Source organism: Lampris incognitus, chromosome 4 (assembly GCF_029633865.1).
Source record: "Lampris incognitus isolate fLamInc1 chromosome 4, fLamInc1.hap2, whole genome shotgun sequence".
In the NCBI taxonomy this organism is placed as follows: Eukaryota; Metazoa; Chordata; class Actinopteri; order Lampriformes; family Lampridae; genus Lampris; species Lampris incognitus.
Window position 1 is genome coordinate 16,777,056 of NC_079214.1, and position 24,097 is coordinate 16,801,152.

At 40.6% G+C, this 24,097-nt stretch overlaps 2 protein-coding genes across 5 annotated transcripts in view; one reads left to right on the plus strand and one right to left on the minus strand.

Annotated features, from left to right (window-relative positions):
* hnrnph3 (heterogeneous nuclear ribonucleoprotein H3 (2H9)) lies at positions 1-15,690 on the minus strand. 2 transcript variants are annotated; one of them, XM_056278097.1, is made up of 11 exons: positions 15,553-15,690; positions 13,361-13,453; positions 10,899-11,054; positions 10,396-10,539; positions 6,910-7,048; positions 5,539-5,738; positions 5,330-5,425; positions 4,408-4,523; positions 3,905-4,040; positions 3,470-3,526; positions 1-1,278 (listed from the first exon to the last, which is right to left on the minus strand). In XM_056278097.1, the coding sequence occupies exons 2-11, from the start codon at positions 13,446-13,448 to the stop codon at positions 1,199-1,201; spliced, it is 1,212 nt and encodes a 403-aa protein (XP_056134072.1). In that variant the 5' UTR covers positions 13,449-13,453; positions 15,553-15,690; the 3' UTR covers positions 1-1,198. The 2 variants fall into 2 exon arrangements, with proteins under 2 accessions (XP_056134072.1, XP_056134071.1); XM_056278096.1 differs by lacking the exon at positions 15,553-15,690 and adding an exon at positions 14,582-14,631.
* The window catches only part of LOC130111077 (phenazine biosynthesis-like domain-containing protein 1), a 15,185-nt gene continuing 5,764 nt past the window's right edge, over positions 14,677-24,097 (plus strand). For 2 of the 3 annotated variants that reach the window (XM_056278099.1, XM_056278098.1), the window contains exons 1-2: positions 14,896-15,061; positions 16,461-16,560. In XM_056278099.1, coding sequence (XP_056134074.1) covers positions 14,978-15,061; positions 16,461-16,560 — 184 coding nt within the window. In that variant the 5' untranslated portion in view covers positions 14,896-14,977. Of the gene's footprint in view, positions 14,849-14,895; positions 15,062-16,460; positions 16,561-24,097 lie in introns of those variants that run through there. The other variant, XM_056278101.1, reaches the window with a different exon arrangement.

Genomic DNA, 24,097 nt, shown 5'->3' on the forward strand with positions numbered 1-24,097 from the left:
TAAATATAAAATTTATTAGGCAAAATGTACAACAGTTGCTTAAACTATTTCACAGATCAAATATATATTTTTTTTATTTCTACTCTGAGAGCAGAAAATATATTCAACTTAGATTTTAAGTCAACATGTGAAAACGGTCATAGAAAACTCACTAGCTCACATTTATCACACTTCTCAGAGCAGGCGAGCTGAACTAGAATGACTCTGTCGCTGTTTCTAAGCCCATTTTGTCTTTGCAAGTAAAATTTAACCATATGGTGAACTACACTACTGAGGCAATTCGGTGAATAAATCCAAAAGACTCAAAGAAGCCTTAACGTGGCGGATAAATTAAAACAAATTTGAGCAGTCTGACTTGGGGGGAGAAGAGTGTGCCTCTATTAGATAGTCCAGCACACCATAACCACCAAATAGCTAAAAATGCAATTCCTATTGGGTGAGAGGATTTGTTTTATTCTATTATTTTTGGTCTTTAATGTCACCATGCCTAGTCACAAATTATAGTGCATCCGTTAACCAGTTCCTATGATATTCTGCCTCTCGTCTTTACTTAGCTAATTCAGATGTAAGTGGAATCAAGAAATGACTGCTGCTCCCTCAGGGAAATAAAATTACCAACACATAACCTTTTGGACTTTGAAAGATTAAAATTTTTGATTTGCCTCAGAAGGGTACAGATTACATATAAGTATTTGGGCAAGTTTTTCTAGACTTGGGCATAACAGTACACGAGGGTATACGTTTTTCTACAACACTAGTCCAGAAGCCAGACCTCACCACCTATGTGTAGAGTGCGGTGCTTGGACCATACTTTCGTACTGCGACAGCCAGCTTTTATAACCTCTATATAAATATCTAGGAAAAAGGTTACTAAAAAAAAAATCATCACTGCTCCAGTATGCACCATCAGCCACTTACTGTATAGGGGACGGCTCAAAACACTGCAGAGGAAAGTAGGGTTTTTTTTTTTAGCTTACTGAAGTAAGTAGATGAGTGCTTGTTATAATATGTTGCTGGGTACAGCACACTACACTGGTTCTGCACAAAAAAAAAACCTTTATAAAAGTGAAGGAGCCAAGTGGTTTTTCTGTTCTAAGACTCCAGGTCAGGGCCCCTGCTCTGAATTGTGAAGCATAAATGAAGCCTTAGAAACATGAGACAAACATCAGGATGGGTTCTGAAGAGTGGGATGATATCATCAGAATGCACCTCGCAGCCCACCGCTGCGCAAGCCTCCGCCTCCTCCTGAGCTGCCGTAGTAGCTACTGCTGCCACGACCTGGGGTAATTTGCAAGAAGCATAATTAGAAATAGCATAAAAATAAATGCTATGTTGAATGTACAGTGGCCCTGAAGTAAAAACACAACATTTCACAAAACAAATTTCAACGTGAGTGACACGACATAATTTGTAGAATACGAATAAAGCGCCATTACCCTACTAGAAAAGTTGCATTTCTGGTTCCAGCTGCGGTTTGCGGCTCTGCTTACTCTTAACTTTTAGCGACACCTTGAGACCCCTGGATTATTTTTGATTTTATGGATTTTCCCCCGATCATCGATTGCTGCACTGCCCGTCAGCAGTCCAAGCTGATTTTATAAGTCTTTAATCTCAACAGTTGTGGAAAAAACACTTTTATTCCTGGCCCAATTCACACACTGAGTCACAGTGTGGGGCGTTTCAGCAGAATTCTCAGCCTTCATACCTGGCTCCGGTCCATGAGTATAGTGCACAACATTGGTTTCAAAAATCCCATATCGGCCGGGCTCTATTATGGACACACTCTATAGAAATGAGCAAATATAGAACGATAATTCCCTGAAACTTGCCAGTTTGTGAAATTCGCCCAGGTGCCATCTTGGAACCATTGTTGTGCAGTGAGTTCGATCAACGAGACCAATTCCCTATCTTTTACAACTGGGTGCCATCTATATCTCAAGTTCTGAGACACATTTGCATTTCATAGTGAGGAACACTGGCAGATTTGTTTCAAAGGAGGCCATTTTCCCCACTTTACCGACGCCTATATACGCTATTCACCACCTCAGGAATCACTTAAATTTGCAGGTCACCGGTGGTAAATGTCAGAACTCCAGCTGCGTGGAACTTCTTTATGATATGCAGACAAAAGCCCTCGATTGCCCAGTTTTGCTGACCCAGACTTCGCAGGGTCTTAGTGCCACCTCTTAGCGTTTTAAATTGTCATATGTGAAATTGTCTCCACTATAATTTAAACTGTCTCTGGCTGAAGTACCTTTGCCCCCCCCCTTTTTTTTTTTGTTCTTCCAATTGTACTTGGCCAATTACCACACTCTTCCAAGCCATCCCGGTCGCTGCTCCACCCCCTCTGCTGATCTGGGGAGGGCTGCAGACTACCACACGCCTCCTCTTGATACATGTGGAGTCACCAGCCGCTTCTTTTCACCTGACAGTGAGGAGTTTCACCAGGGGGACGTAGCATGTGGGAGGATCACACTATTCCCCCCAGTCAGAGCCCAGGAAGAGAGGGTTACGTCAATAGGCCAATTATTTAACAGCAATGGCGGATCATGGGAGCCCCGGATAGTTCCAAACAGTCCGCATAGAATATGTGTCACATTGGAATATATCTATATATAAATGTAAAAATCTGAAAATATTGGTTAGTAGTTACCAGAAATTGTGGCTAAGCAGTTCATTTAAACGACCCGCCAAGCTTCGTTTGAAACTATTCGGCGGCTACATGAACCACGTGACCCTCTCGCGTTCTGACCCCTCATTGACGTAACTCCCTCTTTCTAGGGCTCTGCCCCCAGTTCCCCCTCTCCCCCAAACAGGCTGTCAAACCAACCAGAGGAGGCGCTAGTGCAGTGACCAGGACACATACCCACATTCAGCTTCGCACCTGCAGACATGGCCTATTGTTTTTGTAGGGATGCCTGACCAAGCCGGAGGTAACACGGGGCTCGAGTACCTTTGTGTCATTGCATCATTTCCTGTTAACGCGCCTTACTTCTGCAGGTAGTCTTTTTGAACAGAGATTTGAGGCATGGCAGAAGAGACCAAAATTATTTCAACCAAAGACCTCCTAGTGATGTTATTCTCTATATGCTATCAATTGATGACATCAAAATGTCCCTTCAAATCCTGAAAACACTACAGTCAAGTGAGCAGCCACTTTTCATATGCCAGCAGCCATGTGTATATTTCACAGGATTTATATTTCTTACTCCCTGTTCAATTTGCAATGGGTCCTGGGACCAAGTAAATACTTTCCCTCCCTCCCTCCCTCACTATTTGTTTTGTGAAATGTTGTTGTGTTTTGCACTTCAGGGCCACCGTAAGAACGGGAATGACTATATAATGATAATGAAAAATTTAAACATTCATAATGGGACATCGTAAGACTGCAATACCATTATCCTTCCCCACACACTCACTCTGCCTTTTTTAAAAACAACATGGATAAAGGTTGTCAAAGATGACTCACTCATTTCTACAGCTCCACTGGCTGTCGAGTTGAGAAACAGCTCGATATAGCGGTGTTCTGTAGAGAAGGCATCATTAAAGAACTAATCAGTTAACCTATCAAACACGCTGGGAGTCTTAAGCAGCTCATTTGATGACTTTTATAAAATATTCAATATCTAAACCCCAATAATTAAATAACAGTTGATGTCTAACTCGCATAATACCTCTGAAACACTTCTATTGAGGGTCGAGGGTCTTAACCAAGCATGGAATTTCTGAAATTCTTTTAAAGAGCTAAATACCAACACTGTTCATAGCCTTTGAAGAGCTACATTAAATATTCCCAGAAAAACATTTCAAGAGCTAGGATAATCATAATTTATACCACATCATGGCATTTAGGGTTTGGTGGTATTCAGGTTGGTCTAATATTGCAGCTCATGACAGGACATACGCATGTGGTTCTTGTCCTTGGACATGGCCGCCACGGCATCTTCATGGGAGCGGAATTCCACATCTGCCTCTCCAGTCGACTTGCCATTTGGAGCCACGTCAATATGGACCCTCAATGGACTCAGTGGAGCGAAGAACTACAACCCAGACACACCACACACATGCAGCATGCAGGGAAAGACAGACACACTCTTGAAGGACTTATTACGTGCATGTATTTACAAAACTTCCTATAGTCACACAGATATTAACACAGAATGTTTACACAAACAAATGAAAAAGCACAGACTCGTGTATCACATTTTTAACCGAGCTTAATGAACAACAACTATATACAAAGTAAACTACATACATGAATAGAAAACAGGTAAGTGGACATGAAAGAGGAAAATTAATGGGTCATGTGTTGAATCGAGAAGGACAGTATAAGATGTCAGTTCAACTGACATCCATTTATCAACAGAAAACTTTGAACCTACAGTCAGTGCAGTGGGTGGCTCTTACTTTTGCAACGTCTCCCTCTGTGGCCCGGAATGGCAAACCCCTCATATGGACAAAGTGACCGATGTGGAAGCCTGAACCAGAATCACCTGACCCACCATAGCCATGGCCTCCCATACCTACACACAAGGCATGTGCTACATCACTTGTTGTACGATTTACTGGCAGTAAAAAATGGAGTAAACTATGGCTGACTAACTCCTCAGCAAACCAGGAACTGTCTATCCAGAACATCAATTGTGACAAACAATGCTGAATAAAGCATCCTTTTTTATTAGGCTAGTATGAAATGGGGTTCAAAACTTATCCTTATAAGCCCAAATCATGAATTTACGTTAACATTGTCTTGGAAATGTTTAGCTATATTAATATGATTTTTATACCCTTTCCAGCCTCATACATGTAAAACATTTTAGCTGTCACAATATAATTCACTTTTTGCAAAATGTATGCAGGTCTTGTCTTGGTCAATGATGTGATTTCAAAAAAAATTTCAAGATGAACTCTGCTAATATCTGCCTTTGCAACTTTGGACAACATGAAGCTGTATTACAAGTTTACCAGCAAAATCTTGTTTCCAATTCCCCACGCCTTCATTATGACGGTTAACTAATCTAGCATTATTGTGCACACTTTGTCACTCAACTGGTTTTCAGAGGAAGTAGTCCAATTGCTGAGCAGTGACTGGTGAATCTGTGTGTCGATCATTATTTTTGGAACAGTCAATTCCTTGTTTAAAAAGCTCAGTAGGTTTGAGAGGGAAAAACTCAATTTTGAATTAATTGAAATTGGAAAAAAAAAACAAAACAAATGAAGCAGAAGTGAGAGGACAATATTGCAGTAGAGGGCATTGTACTTCAATTATAGGATGGGGGCTTCAAAACTTTATGCCAGCATTAAGTGATTAAATAAATATCAACCTCACCTCTTCCTACCCTCTCTCCTCTTATTCGGTCATCAAACACACCATTGCCAAAACAGTAATTATTGAATCCATTGTAGTTGTCAAAGCCACCGTAACCTGAACACATGAGGCAACAGAAACACAGTAGAGACAAAGACAAAACGATGAACACCTGTGGAACAGATAACCCCAGATAGACTGTCGAGAGTTGAAAGTAACGGGCTCTTTACCTCCTCCATAGCCTCCTCCACTTCTCATGGTTTCCATTAAAGCTCCCCCACGGCCGGGCCCAGCCCCAAAGAACCCGCCCCTGGGGCCTCCCATCATCGGTCTATCATAGGGCCCAGGCCTTTGGCCCCCCATCCCACGCCGGGGCAGCTCATAGTAGGCTTTGATCTCATTACGGCTGCTCTTAAAAATCTCTATGTACCTGGATTCAGAGGGGCCCACAGGGCAGAGAGGGGTAGATGGGAGGGTTAGGCTAAAGAGATGGCTTGTTCAAATCTACAGATATGTGAATTACAGGGAAAACATAAGCAGACAAAAGACAAAACACTCTAAATGACCTCCTGAAAAAGTGCTAGGCGGCCTAATTAACCTACCCCAAAACACAATAAACTCACCCTAACCTGAAACTACTGTCTGATAGGCATTTAAAGACAAGGCCATTGATAAACAGTGTGATCACTGCGTTTTTCCACTGTTAGCTCCAGCTGCTCCATAGCTGGTATAAAGCAAGTGATTTAATTTCTGTGATATTATGTCAGCTTGCATCAAAGGATGTTTAGTATCTCACTGTGATTATACACTGATTTCAGGGTATAACCTGACCAGACATTCTTCATCAATGGCTTTGGTAAGTTAGCAAAGAATTTTAGCTGTCTACACCTATATAACTGTAACGGATTACAGCCTAGTCAAGACAGTCCTTGTAAGGGATCTTTATCATGTCTTTTTTTTTCTCCAATCATTGTTTATGATGTAACAGCAATCCTATCACGGCAGTTCAGCTTTCTTTTGCTTGCTGATACAGCAGTGTTCAGTGCTGTTCTTAAAAAAAGAGTCTACTTCCATTGTCACTTGTATTTCTACACTTCAACCCCTCTTCCTAGTCTTAGGATCTGCATAATATATAAATGATAGAGATACCCAAGTTACCCTCATTATAACTATGTAATTGCAGTTAAATCCTCCCCATTAAATGGAGCCCTGACACATTAAATGCCTACTAGTAAAACAGTCCAACAGGAATTATAAAACCATCTTTAGTTTACAGATGAGCTATACGGGCCCACTTCCCTAATAGTCAAATATATTGTCATTGTCGTTATTGTAAGGACGCCCATCCCATTGACCATTTAATGTTCTATTCTGTTCCCCAAAAAATGTACCCCAAATAGAGTTTAATAACCCATTAATACTTGTACCATCATGTAATAGAAATAGAATCCATCCCTTAATCATTTTATTAAAAGTATCATGTATATACCCATCCCAACAACAGTTATGCTAAAATTACTCTGAAATGACAAACCCGGTAATAACTGCAGTAGAAGCCCAATCCAACCCATTCCATCCCATCCCCTTCCCATCTGTCCCACCTGTGCCCTATTCTTTCCTTGTGTTTCCCCAGAGCCTTTTCTGCTATCTCCTTTGAGGCAAACTGCACGAAGGCTTCCCCTGTGCTCCTCCCCTGGTAGTCCACTGGCAGAGTAATCCCATTTGGCACGATTCTCAACCCTTCAACCCAAGCACACAAATACATAGGTAGATAGATGGATATGTATATAGAGAGATATAGATAGAACACTGCTGTATTGGAGCGTGTAAATAAATAATGTATTCACTAATAGATAATAATATCCTCAATCACGAATAATGCTGGATGAAAAGGGAGATCTCAGAGACGTTATAAAAGGTCCCCAGTGGGGAGGTGGTCCCCAACACACATACGCTTGCTTGGAGCCAGTATCAGCAAAAAATAAATAAAAATAAAAATGGAATGGATAGAAAGACAATTCAAGGTTTCTCAAGGTAAGATCCTATGGTCCACCAAGGGTGGGTCTAACCTACTACTCTACTACTTTCGGCTGCTCCCGTTAGCGGTCGCCACAGCGGATCATCCGTTTCCATTTCTTAAGGGTGGGTCTAAGCACCAAGAAATATTTTTTGAACCAATTTCAAATCACAGCTTCTTTATTGTCCCATTATTGTTATTACATTATTTTAAACCTAAATTTACTATTTGTTTAAAAAAAATACACGAATCGGAGATTACAATTTAAGATGTTGAACCAAATTTCTAGACTCATAAATTCTAAACTTAGATAAGTTCTAAATTGTCACTTGCTGTGGTTTAACTTGATTAGGTGGCAGCAAACCTATATTATACCAAATTTTCTCTTTATTCTTGCTGACCCATTAAAGTAAACTTTGATCCAAGCGTCAGTCTTAAAACTAAAGGCAAACTATAAGCAAATACCGTTTCGTATTGGTCCTAGAATTGATTGCTGAGAAATTTGCTGTTCTCTTCTCACAGTGTGCTTGTTTACTGCAGCTAGCTAACAACTTTGATTAGTATTTTATTAATCAATGTTTTTTTCTAAAAAAAAATCTAGAAAAAAACTAAAACTAAAACTAATTTGCTCAAGGCTAAACAGAATTTACTAATATTTTGGTTGGGCAGGTATGCACTGTCCGCTAGCTAAAGCCTATATTCATTAAATTTCTTTATGGTTATTGTAGCCACACAACTTCATTCAATAAATTGAATAAAATTATTAATCCTAGATTACAAGGGCTAAATTTAGATATCGTCACAATTAAATTTAGATATCATCACAATTAAAGTTAGAATCAAACTTAAACCTAGATCAAAAATTTTGCGATGGACCATAAAGTCTTCTTAACTCAACCTTATTGATGCAATTCAGCTCTGAGGTGACTTATGTAAAATATTAACAGTGCTGTTGAAATGTTTTTCCATGAATGTTGCATATGTTATATTTGTGGTGTTTTTTTTTTGTTTTTTTTTTAGTCAAGCAATACCTTTGACTTGGGGCTAAATAACCTTTTTTGAAGATACAATACCATGCACATGTTATCAAATGCTGTTCAAATAATAATTTAAAATGTTGCTTTGAATAGGAATGCCCTCTCTATCCAATATAGTAATATGTTGCTGGCTCTCCCCGTCAGTCAAAGGCTCTTAGGGAACTCAAACAGCACTGACCCCAGATCAGTGTCTTGTGGCCACCTCCCCACAGTCCAACCCTACCCAGCCCATCCTATTAAATCCTCAAACCCTCTGAAAAGTGTCACACAATCTAGGTCACAATAATAACTTATAAACAATGGGTTACAACATATTTCTAAGATAACATAAGATCATACAAAAAGAAAATTTCAAGGACATACTAGATGGACATCATGCTAAGACTATTAAGAGAATGTTTTAAAAACAATACATTGAGTCTTAGGGCCATGATACATGGGTAGGCAGAGGAAATGTAGATAGACAATACTGTTTCAGAAGGAAAGGGAACTGGTAAATAGGATAAAATAAACAGATACAAAGTGGGATGCAAGAAAGATCAATATCAAGAAAATATTGATCACAACAGTCATCCATATTGTCTGTCTACACTGCCCTCGCATTGATGCTTGTGTATAATGGTTCACGTTATTCTGAATTATTGTAATAATTTCACAGTAGAGGACTATCAGGTAATGTTTACTACAGCAGATGTATCAGGAAGCAATGTTCCAGAACATACTGTGACTTAAGGTGGCTTTGCTTAAAATCTAACTGATTAAGATTGCTATAAAGAAGGGAGCAGCATAAAAGTGCTATACCGAAGTTCCACCACGATATTTGAATTGTACATAAGATTATAAGATAAGGCAAAATCTGAAAAAAGGAGAATACCTCCATGTTGAGAAAAAGTGACAAAAAAGGATCATGTTTCCGTTTGTTAATTCATCCTTTTTCGTAACTAGGTTCGGCATTTAACTTTATTTTCTAAATTACTGGATAGTGAATGAATCAAATTAGCAAATTATAATATGTATAAAATGTGATTTAAATAGAAAAGGTAAAGTCAAATCCACCCCAAGTTACAACAGGTTCTAAGAAGGCATTACCTGTACTTGCAAAATAAACTATTACTTTCGAACTGTCAATGAGTCTCCAAGCATCGCTAAACAACACATACACTTTTTATCCTATGCACACTGTCCAGCTGTCTAAACTAATGCTAAATTCTAGTTTTACTTAATTTATAAATTCACTAGTTTGTCAACTCATAATGGTTAGTTAATATGAATAAAAACGGACTAGTTTTCCCTAAGATAGCTAGTGCATCTACTGCCACAGCATAAAAAAAAGTGTTATTTACAAGTGGTGATAATGTAGATGACAATATTAACACAGTTCCAAGTAATTTCTATTGCATGTATATGGGCAGAGAGAAAAACAGCTGAGCAGTTTGTGTACTTAATGATGCTCTGATGTTAACAGTCATTTTAGCTCAATATTCAATATGAATATAAAATCAAAACTGCTATGATTGACAGCAAAACAGCCAACTTTTATCTCCCTGTCCAAAAACAGAATTAAAAGATTATTCAATATGTTGTGAGGAGGTAGACTCACTGACAACATCGATGTGGGCAAATATGTTTACTGTGTGAACTGACAAAGGTGCGAGTCAGTAGCAAAAATCAAATCAGTTAATGTGTGTGTATTTCAACAGCAACTTTTTGTACCAGATCAGCATTGTTGGCAGTAAGGTCAAATTATCCTTATTGTTTACATTTGGGATTACGTGTGTTGAAGTGATAAAGTAACACTGACAGTAACTCTTAGCTCATCAAGTTAAATTGCAAAAGCAATGCTCACACACAAATACTGTAAAGGTCTAAACTCCATGCTTTTATCAATTCAGATTTAGGTAAATGGAGAAAAAAAAAGGCAATGTGCGTGTGATTGTGTATGCCTGGGGAAAAAAAGACAGAAACAATGACAAACTTGATCCAATGAGTCTGTGAGACTTTGTGTTATCATGTGTGCTCATTTGTGCATGTACCTGAGAAGAATTGTACGATCTCCTCTTTGCTGCAGCCGAAGGGTAAGCCTCTGAGCCTCAGCATGCAGCCACTGCAACCGTTATAGTCAGCAGGACCACTACGTTTCAGCACCCAATCCATCTCGCTACGGTTTGACTTAAATACTGATTCAAACACAAACACATGGGTCAAAATCAGAGGGAATAATTCAAACTAGGGAAATCAAAACCTTGCACCATCTGACTGTAGTTTCATTAGAATCTTCACACACATTAAAACAGAGGCAGCTTAAAAACGTCAAAAAAAAGAAGTAATTTTGATGGAAAAATAAAACAAAACAAAGGCATAGACTACTGAGCCACACAAATCAGGGCTTGGATTTAAAAGTAATTTGTATAGTAGCCCCCCCCCCCAATAACAGTAATGGTATACATTCCTGCAGATAGGCAATGACGAAATAAGCACAAAGCAGCACATTTTCCCTTGCAAGAGACTAGCATTGTAAGATTCATTTACAACGTACCCTCTATGTATCGGTGCCCCATGTATTTGCGGTCTTTGGCAATGGCGTTCTTGAAGTCATCTGCAGTTTTCAACTCAACAAAGGCCTCTCCACTGGGGCGGCCCTCTTTAGAGAAGGTGAAACACACCCCATTCACCTTTCCCACAATGTCACAATCTGTAAACCCACACCACAAAGAAATATTAAGTATAAAATGAGAACTTTGATCCAAAATCACATTTCCAGAATTTGAGACAGCACACCCTCTCCCAAGAAAATTATTCCTTGCATACAGGTAAAACTGTGGGGACATGATCTAATAGAAAAAAAAATGCAATTAGAAATACAACCATCTAGGTTCTGAAATACTGAGACCATAAAACCCTACCAAATGTTAATTTACCAGAAGGCAGTTAAGGATGCGAGATCAGCGTACTAATCTGAACCAATATCAAGAAATAGCCACAACCCTAAGGTAATCGATGCTGTTATTAATGGTCCCTCCCCTTCTCTTTTTGAACCTGATGTTAAGTTGTCCGAAAAATTTCTCACTCATTTTGTAAATAAGGTGGAGAATATCAGGTCCCAAATCCAGCCAGGCTCTTGCATTCGTTCCATTCCCCGTGTTAATTCTGCCTCTTTAACCCAGTTTCAACCAATTACAATTTCAGTGTTAAAGAGTGCAGTCTCCAATATGAACTCCTCATCCTGCATCTTGGGCATAATTCCCAGTAAGCTGCTCAAGGAGGTATTTTCAACTATCAGCCTTGTTATTCTGCAAACTCTTAGTAATTTTCTGGCCTATGGTTCTTTTCCAGACAGTTTTAAGCATGTCAATATTCACCCATTGCTGAAAAAACGCAATTCAGATCCCCTGTCCTTAACTACAGACCAATCTTTCAAATTGTCTTTTCTATCTAAGGTTCTGGAGAGAGTAATTTCTTCTCAATTGATTTCTTTTATGAACACTAATAGTGTTTTTAACAGTTTCCAGTCTGGTTTTCGAGCACTTCATAGTACTGAGATAGCTTTAGTTAAGGTCACTAATGACCTACTGCTGACTGCAGACAGAGATGACTGCTCAATTTAAGTTCTTTTAGACTTAAGTGCTGCCTTTGATACAGTCAATCACAACATCCTCTTACAATGCTTGGAGACTTTGGTTGGCATCAAGGGCTCAGCTCTTAGCTTATTACGCTCTTACCTCACCAACAGAACTTTTTCTGTTGTTCTGGACAACTCTACTTCTTCGATGGGTCAGTTGAGTTGTGGTGTCCCTCAAGGCTCAGTTCTTGGCCCCTTCTCTTTTCTATATACATGCTGCCCCTTGGCCAGATCATTCAAAATCACGATGTGCGTTACCCTTTTTATGCTGACGACAGTCCGTTATACATGCTACTAAAACCCATGGATCCCAGCGCCCTAGCAAATCTCACAACTTGCCTCCGACATTAAATCCCGGATGTCTGAAATTTTTCTCAAATTTAATAATGATAAGTCTGAGGTCGTTCTGTTCGGTCCTTCAAATTCCATCAGCCCTTTTGTTACTAATCTTGGTGGTCTGTCAGGTAGTCTTAAGCAGGCTGCTAGGAATCTTGGGGCAATATTCGATGCCAACCTCAGTTTTGATAATCAAATCAAACATGTTGTTCAGTCATGCTTTCTCCAGCTCAAGCCAATCTTCAAAATTGGGTCATTTTTATCAATTGCCAATCTGCAAAAAGTTGTACATGCTTTTATCTATTCTTGGCTTGACTATTGTAATGCACTTTATTCTGGTATCAGCACGCGCTCCTACCACCATCTGCAGTTGGTACAAAACGCCACTGCTCGGCTTATTACCAGGACAAAGAGGCATGACCATATCACCCCTGTGCCTGACTCCCTACACTGACTCCGTTATTGTTTAAAATTGATTTTAAAATTTTATTGCTAATTTTAAGGCTTTAAATGGTCTTTCTCCTACACAAATTTCTGATTTACTGACCTGGTATACGGCCTCTCGACCATTAAGAGCCGCAGATGGAGCCCTGCTGGTTATTCCTAGGTCTCATGTTTGTTAAAGGATGATTGGGCTTTTGCTGTTAGAGCACCCACACTGTGGAATTCTCTTTCTGTCGAACTAAGACAAACCAAGTTTCTAACTTCTTTTAAATCTCATCTTAAAACTTTTCTTTTTACTAAAGCTTTTGCAAATGTTTGATGTTTTTATTTATACTGTTTTTATTTTTACTCATACTTATTTGGTCTTACTCTTATTTTTCTCTTGTTTGGTTTTTATTTCTTTGTAAAGCACTTTGTAACATTGCTTTATAACAGTACTATATAAATAAAATTATTACCAACATCAATTTTTGATGTATGTATTCTGGTGATTGGCCAAAGTGTGCCTAAAAACAAGAGAATCAAGATACAGATTCCAGCAATAGGTTGACAAGCACTCTTCTGCATGTGTGTGTATGTGCACGTGTGAGTTGTCTAACCAGAGAAGAAACTGGCCACTTCCTCTTGAGTGCAGGACCAAGGCAGTCCTCTGATCCTCACAACGTAGCCTTCCTCGTTTAAAGACATGCTCCCTGTCATAGTGACCCAAAGAAAGGCAGCAACACATTCTCGTTTATTACAGCCAATAATAATGTCATTACGTATCAAAAGCCCATTAGGTTATCACAATATGATATTGTAAGATCCCCTGGTATCATATGACTTAAGTAGAAAGAGAAGAACCACTGTCTACATGAAGCTAGTGTTCTTCACTGATGAGTTCATTAAATCTAATTGAAGTTATGTCAACAGTGAAATCAGCAGGTGTAGGGTTTGTTTGGAATTAAAAAAAAAACAATTGCACAAATGCTCCTTGGTGGCACGATTTCAGACCATAAGTCTTAATGACAATATAGATGGACAATTAAAAACGTCCCTCTCCCTCAATGTACATGTTATTCACCGATGTATTTTCGATTAACCAAAATGCCATAATAATTATGCAGTACTTTTGGAGAATGATTGACGCTGATTCTTACAAGTTACCCCTTTAAACCTGTAGTACACTCTTCCAAGTGCTAACCAGACGGGAACAGCCAATTAACTAGAACTAGCTAGCCTAGCTATTATCTAGACTCTGATTAAAGACCCAGTGCCAGAGAGAAAGTCATTCAGTTTAAGCACCTTACCCGGGTATCTGCGGTTGTGGCATGAGATTGTCAAGTTAACAAATGTATATTTATTAGAGAGCCGTAACGCAAATTGTTGCTAAAACTGACTTGGGTTAACCTTGCTCGCTCGCTAACCTAACTGCAGCTTAGCGTTAGCTTGTAAACTACCCAATACTGGACGACATTAACAGATCTAACATCCCAAATAGCTTTGTTTGTTTTAAATTGTCTTATACCAGTTTGTTACCCAATGATATTCTTCAGTTAAGTGGGTAAAAGTTATGTGCTGTAGCTGGCCAAACGTTTGACTGTGCGTTCACTTTACCCTATGTAGTCGCCGTCGGGCTTACTTGCTAAGTTTAGCTTCGCTTGATATCGTTAGCTAGCTAGCTAGCTAGCAGTCAACCACTCGGACACGAACATCGGTAAAGCACGCAAGGCCTAACAGTTCAATTCCCAGCCGTCTGCTACAGCTTGCATATGTTGCCGAGGGCATCCGAAAAATGCTAAATGTCAATATGATTATTTCAGTTAATGATATCGTCTTACAGTCGTTTCGTTTCCCTTGCCCCTTCTCGATCCTCAGGTGACACAAGTTCTGCTACTCAGGTAGAATCTCGCGAGATCGTGCACGATGTTCCCAAAGTCTACAGGAGCGTTAAAACCCGGCTTGATTTCTTAAAAAAAAAAAAGTTAAAAAAAATCCAATTAACGTTTGCAAATATTTGGAATCACATTGTAAACCTAATTTTAAATTTAGCGATGACAGTTGTGGATGCAATTTAATAGCTTTTCTCTCCTGTTCCAAGACCAAAGGTAGGTGCAAAGTGAAGGGGACGGGGGCGACTGGGAATGTAGAGCCCTGGTGTAAAGTCCACTGCTCGCTGTTGACTACTTGTCCAAAAGTATCCTACAGGATAGCTGCTGAAGTTCTGTTACACGATAATGGAGATTTCAATCTTTACAGTCGATGCCTTCACCAACTTACCGTTCAAAGGAAACCCCGCGGCGATTTGTCCACTCTCGCATGTAAGTCGGCTAATTAAAAAAAAGTCTATTTAAATACTGGAATCTCGTCTCCACTATATTTATGATCAGTAAGATTATATATTACGGTGTTGTCAAATCAAAATTAATTTTTTTAAAAAGTGTCTCAGTAGTAAAAAAAAAAGAAGAAAGAAGAATTCCCGACTTCTCCAATCAAAGTGTGCTGGAGGTGTCAGTGCTCATTTATAATAAAGCAACCCTGCAGATTCTCACAGTTTGATCAGTTCATCTGGACACAACGTTTATGGAGAGAAACGTGTCATCACTCATCTAAGTGACCTCTCCAGTCTCGACTGACTGCAGGTATCCTCACCCTTAGAAACGATACAGTGGCATAACGACCGAAAACAACGATCGGTTTCAAATGCAAACTGTCGTCATCATGTAACTAGTTACAATGGCAATGTGTACTATTCACAGAGGATTTGGGGAATAGTTGCAATCACAGCATTGAAAGATGGCGACGGATGTACCTTAGACAGCTGTTGTCCTCCTATCTGATCGGCTGGTGCAGCCTGGGCGTCTTCCTGGCTTTGACAAGCACCCAGTTAGGATAACCACACTTAACCAGGGCCTGTTTAGTGTGGGATTTCTCCCTTTCCCTGGCTGCTGTGTCGGTGGGCACGTTGTCAGCTCAGTGGTACAGCTCCAGTGGATGAGTCAAGCCTTTAGTACTGATCAGTATGTGTGGGTTTACGGTAAACATCAGTCAAATGTTCCCCATCACCAGTTGCAATTTCATAGTGTAAGAAGGCTAACCTGTCATTTTTCACATCCTCCCTGGTGTATCATGTACTATGATAACAACACAAACTTGATGTGGTTGTCCAGAGTTAATGAGGTCTGTGGTACGTCTGAGATATAATTTTAACCCAGGTGTCAGCCACAAATCTGACTAAACTACTCCCCACTCCACCATGAATAGTACACATGGCCATTGTAACTCTAGTTAATGGTCAAAGCAATTTGTGTATGAAACTGATCGTTATGTCACTGTACTGTTTATAAGGGTGGGGATACCTGCAGTCAGTTGAGACTGAAGAGGTCACTTAGATATGTGATGAAACGTTTCTCAATAAACGTTGTGTCCAGATGAACTGATTCAACTTTCTGTGATTTCTTTACCTGGATTATTTAGCATGCACAATGACAACCCTGCAGAACCTTACTTAAGGTGAAAAAGAAAAACTATCGAGTTTTTACACTCGTCTGCAGCAATAACCTGCCACGGTGACGATGGCTTGTCATATTAAATGTTACATTTAATTGGTCGTCCAATTCGGGGATCTGAATTGCTTTTTTTCTACTTAATGGTCATGATAAAATACTGAATGGAAATTTCAGTGAAGTTTAATGTACCTTAATATATGTTTTGCAACAGGCGCTTCGTGACGAGTTGTACCAAAGGATAGCAACAGAAATGAACCTGTCGGAGACAGCTTTCATCACCAAAATCAACCCGTCCGACAACTTCACTACAGGTCAAATAATCAAGTGTAGACCTCATCATGGGTTATCACCATGGGCTACAGAGAGGATGGGAGGACAGAGCATCCACACAACAATTCAGATCATTTAGTTTTGAATCATAGGAAGGAAATGGAAAAGGGAGTGGCAGTTTACCTCTCCACTTATTCCAGTAATTATATGTCGACAAATCAACATCAGTGTGAAGAAATGTAAACAAAAAACAAAAACAAAAAAACCCCATACAGGCCATGTTAGCATAAACGAAACCTAGAATAAACAGATATCTATCAAGCTGTATTCTTTTCATTCTTCATGCTGCACTGTGCAGGATGAAGTCAAAGTGTGAGGGTAGCCTACTATTTATGCATAAGGTCACTGAACAAAGATCAATAAAGTGACAATAAGTAACAAAAGCAGAATAACAGTTTAGAAAGAAGCTATCAGTCAGCCTCGAGATAGACTGTTACCCATGGTCAGAGCTGTTTATAGTTCAAGGCTAAATGAAAAGTAAGCAAACATGCAGATTCATTACACAAGAGCAGATTTCAACGCTGGATAGCAAGGCCACGGTTTGCCAGTGACAACAGTTTATCAAGTCAAATTCCTTGTGTGTGAGGATTTGACAGCAGAGCCAGATGGAGACAACCATAGAAGGTTAGATTGATAATGTATTACAAATTAGTAACAGCAATTAGAAACGGGTTGTACTAGACAGATGCAGTAAAGCAAGGGGTAGTTTATAAACCTTTTAGATTCTCTCTCAAACAAAGTATGATGGGGATTCATTCAGCCCAATATGGAGGATATTATAGAGGATATTACCTTATGGAATTCCAGCTTGGTTTGGTAACATATCAGCTAAGTTAAAATCACAAATAAACAGACTGATCCACACAGCAATGAAAGTGGTGGGGGTTGAAGGAGCATCCCTCCCTCCAAATGCTCTTCAAGAAGACCAAGGAAAGTTGAATCAGTTCATCTGGACTTTGAGAGAAACGTTTCATCACTAATTAAAGTGATTTCTTCAGTCTAAACTGACTGCAGGTATCCAAACCCTTGTAAACAATACAGTGGCATAACGACCGAAAACGATCGGCTTCATATGCAAATAGGCTTGACCATTAACTAGAGTTTCAATGGCCATGTGCACTGTTCACAGAGGATTTGGGAAAGTTTGCAATCACAGCTTTGTAAAATGGCGACAGATATACTCTTAACCCCCCCAGGTTCTGGGATGGTCATTCTCTCTTCACATAGATGGCATAGATCTGTCGCCATCTTACAATGCGGTGATTGCAAACATTCCCAAATCCTCTGTGAATGGTACACATGAAAGTGATCGTTGGTTTCAGGCAACTGTATTGTTTATAAGGGTGGGGATACTTGCAGTCAGTTGAGACTGAAGGGGTCGCTTAGATGAGTGATGAAACGTGTCTCTCAATAAACCTTGTGTTCAGATGAACTAATTCAACTTTCTTTGATTTTCTAACCTGGATTATTGGGCACGCATCAAGACTCTTTGAGAAGACGATATCTAAACAGGCTATGAAAATTATTGCTGACCCCTCTCATGTCCTTTATTTAGAATACGAACTGCTCCCATCACATAGACGCCACAGGTTTCCAATTAAATACAGGAAAAGATACCTGAACAGGTATAAAAATTCTTTCATCCCTCTATCAGTGAATCTCCTAAACTCAGGACATGAGGAGGGAGTGAAATGAGGGGCTGTGTTGCACGTATTTGAATGTACTTTATGTCTGCACTCACCTGTGCTATGCACTTTATGTCGATGCCCCCCCTTTTTTTTCTCCCCAATTGTATCTGGCCAATTATCCCACTCTTCCAAGCCGTCCCAGTTGTTCCATCCCCTCTGCTGGGGAGGGCTGCAGACTACCACATCTCCTCTGATACATGTGGAGCCGCCAGCTGCTTCTTTTCACCTTACAGTGAGGAGTTTCGCCATGGGAACGTAGCACGTGGGAGGATCATGCTATTCCCCCCAGTTCCCCCTCCCCCCCAAACAGATGCCCCAACTGACCAGAGGAGGCGCTAATGCAGTGACCAGGACACATACCTACATCCAGCTTCCTACCCGAAGACACCGCCAATTGTGTCTGTAGGGACGCCCGACCAAGTCGGAGGTAACACAGGGATTCGAACCGGCGATTCTCGTGTTTGTAGGCAATGGAATGGACGGATTAGGTGTCCGGGTAGCTACGCTACCCTACCTGGACACTCAATGTATGTATTTTTATATGGCAGCCTTTATGGCCTAGACTAATTTCCCTAGCTACTTGGATGCTCAATGTATGTATTTTTATATGGCAGCCTTTATGTCCTAGACTAATTTCCCTAGGGACAAATAATCTTTAATCTGGGCGTCCGGGTGGTGTAGTGTTCTATTCCGTTGACTTCCAACATGGGGGGCTTGGTCGGGCATCCCTACAGACACAATTGGCCGTGTCTGCAGGTGGGAAGACGGATGTGGGTATGTGTTCTCGTTGCTGCACTAGTGCCCCCTCTGGTCAGGTGGGGTGCCTGTTCAAGGGAGAGGGGGAACTTGGGGGAATAGCCTGATCCTCCCACGTGCTACGTCCCCCTGGTGAAACTCCTCACTGTCAGGTGAGAAGAAGTGGCTGGTGACTCCACATGTATCGGAGGAAGCATGTGGTAGTCTGCAGCCCTCCCTGGATCGACAGAGGGGGTGGAGCAGCGACCAGGACGGCTCGGAAGAGAGGGATAGTTGACCGGGTACAATTGGGTTGGGAAAAAAAAGGGGGGGGGGTCTTGACTTTTCTTCAATGACCTCTAACACCACTTTAAACAGTATATAGACACTCGACTTTTTAAAAGAATAAAACACACACAAGATTTCTAATTCACCGTTTTTGCACAGGACAATTATGCACTTATTCTCATTCTAAATGTAATTAGAGTTATACAAACATTAGGGATTTGGTACTTATGTGAGCTCCCCTCTTCCAAACGCTCCACCACAATCCCGGTCCTGAAGAACCCTGGGATTACAGGATTTAATGACTCAACGTGACATCTTTGGTCATTAAGTCCTTCAAGAGGATGATGCTGGCCCACCTGAAGAACATCACTGGACCTCCTCTAGTTTGCCTATAGGGTAAACGGTTCAGCGGAGAATGCAGTCAACTTTGGAATACATTACATCCTGAAACACCTCAACAGCCAAGGGATCTATGCAAGGATCCTATTCGTGAACTACAGCTCAGCATTCAACACCATAGTTCCAGAATTTCTTCATAACAAACTGAGCCAGCTCAGCTCACCGCAACAAAAGGTGGGGCTGGGGAAAACTCACATTCATCACTTGAACCCCACAGGGATGTGTGTTCTCCCCTCTGCTCTTCTCCCTTTACAAACAACTGTACCTCAAAAGACCCCTCTGTCAGACGACACAACAGTCATCAGCCTCATCCAAGACAGCGACAAGTCTGCTTACAGAAGAGAAGTTGAACTGCTGGAGGCCTGGTGCAGTCAGAACAACTTAGAACTGAACACACTCAAGACAGTGGAGATGACAGTGGACTTTAGGAAAAACTTCCCCTAGCACAGCCCCCCCTCATCATATTTAACAGCACTGTTGGCTGTGGAGTCCTTTAGGTTCCTCGGTTCTACAATCTCTCAGGAACAGAAGTGGGAGACCAACATAGACTCCATTTTTGAAGAAGGCCCAGCAGAGGATGTTCTTCCTATGCCAGCTGAGGAAGTTCAAGCTACCACAGGAGCTGATGATCAGTTTTTACTTAAGACTTCGTTGAGTCTGTCCTATGTACTTCAATCTGTCTGGTTTGGTTCAGCCACCAAGCAGGACAGAAGGCTACAAATTATTTTCAGGGCTGCAGAGATCATCAGTGTCCACTTGCCCCCTCTGGAAAGCGCTACAGAGCACTGCGCAAAACAGCCAGACACAAGCACAGCTTTTTCACACAGGCTATGTCTCTTATGAACCATTAACACAGCCTATAGGGTCTCCCCACGGGGCCGTGCCTATAGTCCCCGGGTCCTATATTCCCCGGGTCCTATGTTCCCCGATCGGGGAACATAGGACCCTTTCGAAAAAAAAGGGTCCCATATTCCCCGTTTTCCCCTAAAAAGGTCCTATAATCCCCGTTGCAATAGACACCGGGGAACATAGGACCCTCTTTTGGAAAAAGGGTCCTATATTCCCGGCTGTTTCCAGGGGAACATAGGACCTTTTTCCAAATAAAGGGTCCTATATTCCCCGCTTATGCCAATCGAGGAACAAACCGGGGAACTTAGAACCCTTTTTGCAAATTATTTCCTTAACGGGTCCAAAATAATAAAAACTGGGGTCAAGGCTGAGATGTAGGCTACGATAATCTATTCCTCCGCTGATTAAATTAGGCCGTATTACCATTGTTGGCTGTTGTATATCGCAGGCCACCTTGAGTGTGTATCCAAATTCGGCCTATAGAGGAGGCTGTAATTTGCTTTATTGTTATTTCTTACCAATATTTACTGCAGTAGGCCTAGTTAGTTGGCTCTCCGGCTCAGCATGGACAGTCGGCAACCAACGCAAGTTTGTCTTGCAGTAGGCCCGCCTACCAGTATAACCTAGCCATTTCCACCTTCGCTCAAAGTTCAATTTGCACAGCACTGGACACTTCAGCCACTTTCTTGTTACTTTGCAGTTCGTTTTCCATATTAAATCACTTGGCAGACTTTCTTTCAAAAAGACTTTAATGATGAACTTTTTAGGCAGAGAACTTAGACCAGGACTTGAAATTTAGGACCAGCACAAAGTATCCATCAACGGGGGCCGCCTACCTTACACAATAGGCTAATTGCCCAATAATAATAATATGTGCTTCTCAAAAAACTAAAGGCTTGTGGAGGTGCTAAACCAAAAACATGAATCAAAGACGAACATCAAAGGATGTAAGGTAACACTCACCAAATGGTAAGAAAATAACAGAGGCAGTCCTCTATTTCACCATTTTATTGTCTGGCATCAGTCATTAAGGTTTCTGAAGAAGACCACCCGGCCAAGTTAATGACTGATGCCAAACAATGAAATGGTAAAATAGAGAATTGTGTCTTTTTTTTTCATTTGATGAGTGCTACCTTACATCCTTTGATGTTCTTCTTTAATAATAATAATAATAATAATAGTAATGGTAATAGTAATAATACCAATAATAATAATAAGAAATAATACATAATAATAATAATAATAATAACAGCCTAATAATGATAATAATAATAATAGCCTAATTATAAAAGAGGCCTAATAACAAATAACAATTACAGGCACAATACTATCAATAGTAATGCTGATAATAGGCTATTAATAACAAAATGCTTCTAGTAAAAGCTTGGCTGAAAAAGGGTTGGTCTATGGCAGAAGCCCCCCAGAAAAGGCATGGTCTAAAACAAAAATCTCCAAGGCCTAACTAGCCTAACGTTAAGGCTTTTTTCTTCTTCAAAAAATCAAAATGAGTAGTCCTAGTCCATCAGGCTACTCAACAAAGAGGGGCTAAAACCCTGGATTTGACATTGCCGACGCTGCAGGACCCTTTGCGCATTATAGATCCTTCTGATTGGGACTGTTGGCTCCCTCGCAACTTCTGCAATCACCCCCTGTCGGAATTCTGCACGGTGCACCATTTCTCCGTCAGGGGGATGCACGTGTTCCCCAACATCGTGCACAATAATGTTAGCATCCACGTCCTCCACTTCAAATCTATTTGTGATCAGTGGCACTCTACAGTTCCACCTCCAGCACCTCCATCTAATGGTGTCTTGATTGGTGCGGTGCTTCTGATATCTGAAGTTCTCATGTACCAACACTTTGCCCCCTCGATCACCATCCATAACTATCGCCATTGTTTGTCTTCTTGTAGGCTAGTAAGCACATGACAGTGAGTCCACGAGTTATCGCCGATAACAACCGATTGTTGCAAATTGTTGCAAGTTGGCGGGCGGTTTAGACATTGGTGAATTTTGATCATGTGGTTTAGAACGCCAGGAAACTTGCGTGCAGATGACCACACATCCACGACAAGTCTTAAATATTTCCAAACTCGAAATCATGTGTGCATTTGGCTATTTATAAATTATTTTTCGAGCAATATGTGTTTTGTGATTCAGCTTTAGCGTTGTTGATTAGCCTTTCATTCATATTTTGTCAAAAAGGCGTATTCATTAGCCTAGGCCCATGTCCCGTTATTTCTGTAGCATACAGCATCTTAGAATCTTAAGAGACCAGGCAGATATTGTTATTATTTTATTGTTATTACCATGCTATATTAGCCTACTTTATAATTATAAATATTTCAATTATCCAATTTTTAGCATTTCTAATATAAGGCTATATTGTTATTATTATTATTATCATCATCATCATTATTATTACGCTATTATTATTATTATTATTGTTCTGATCCGTTATTCCCACCTATATGCTTATTTAGGTGTCATTGATTATAAATGATCAGGCACACCGTTATTACACAATGCCTAACGTGGCTTGCTTTATTCCACCGTATTGCAAGACTGCCCGAACAATATTCCTCGCGCTTCTCCCCACGTCAACAGGTGACGTCACATACATACGGGTGCCCTTACATGCAGAACCGGTACATGACAATTATTGTCATTATTATTATGTTATTATTATTATCATTACAATTATGATGCTTAAAGGGCCTTACTGAGCAGATGGTTTCTATCTAATATCTGTCAGATGCTTTTCCCAATAAGCTGGTGTGGTTATAATGGGAACGACGGCTTTCAAGGGAACATAGAAGAAGTGGGTCGGAATTGGCCTCTTGTCGGTATCAGCCAGCTTTTGCAGGAGTCTATCCCTGGTACAATGCGCTAGACCTCTGGGAGATGGACTGCTGAGGACGGAACACAACACCTATCCTCAGCTCCCAGCACTTCTCGCACAATGTGCTACTCATACGCTGAGTTGGCGGCACCCGGGATCGAACTCACGACCTTGCGATCCATAGGCGAGAGCTCTACCGACTGAGCTATGCCCGGATACAGTTGCTCAAGGAACATAGGCTTACTATATTACATTCAGACACATACGAGCCAGCTCACCTACTCGGCGAGGCGCATTTTCCTCGGTAAGTGACACATTTCGCGCATAAATATCAGAGAACTACCGCGGTGGGTTATGCGCCCAAATGTAGGCTATAGCCTAATAAATTGAAATTGGTGTAGTGTCGAAAGTTTCCACATACTTTAGCCAACCTGGACTTTGTGAATTCGTTTTTGTGATATAAAAATAGAAATCATATGATTCATTGTCTTCTTAATAATCTGCCCTAAATAATGCATTATTGAAAATGCACTTTTTGCGCCAAACAGCGTCAAACCTGCTGACCGGGGAACATAGGACCTTTCTTATAAAAAGGGTCCTATGTTCCCCGGGTACCCTAGGGGAACATAGGACCCTTTTTATAAAGAAAGGTCCTATGTTCCCCTGCACATACAAAACGGGGAACATAGGACCCTTTTGGGGAAAAGTGGGGAATATA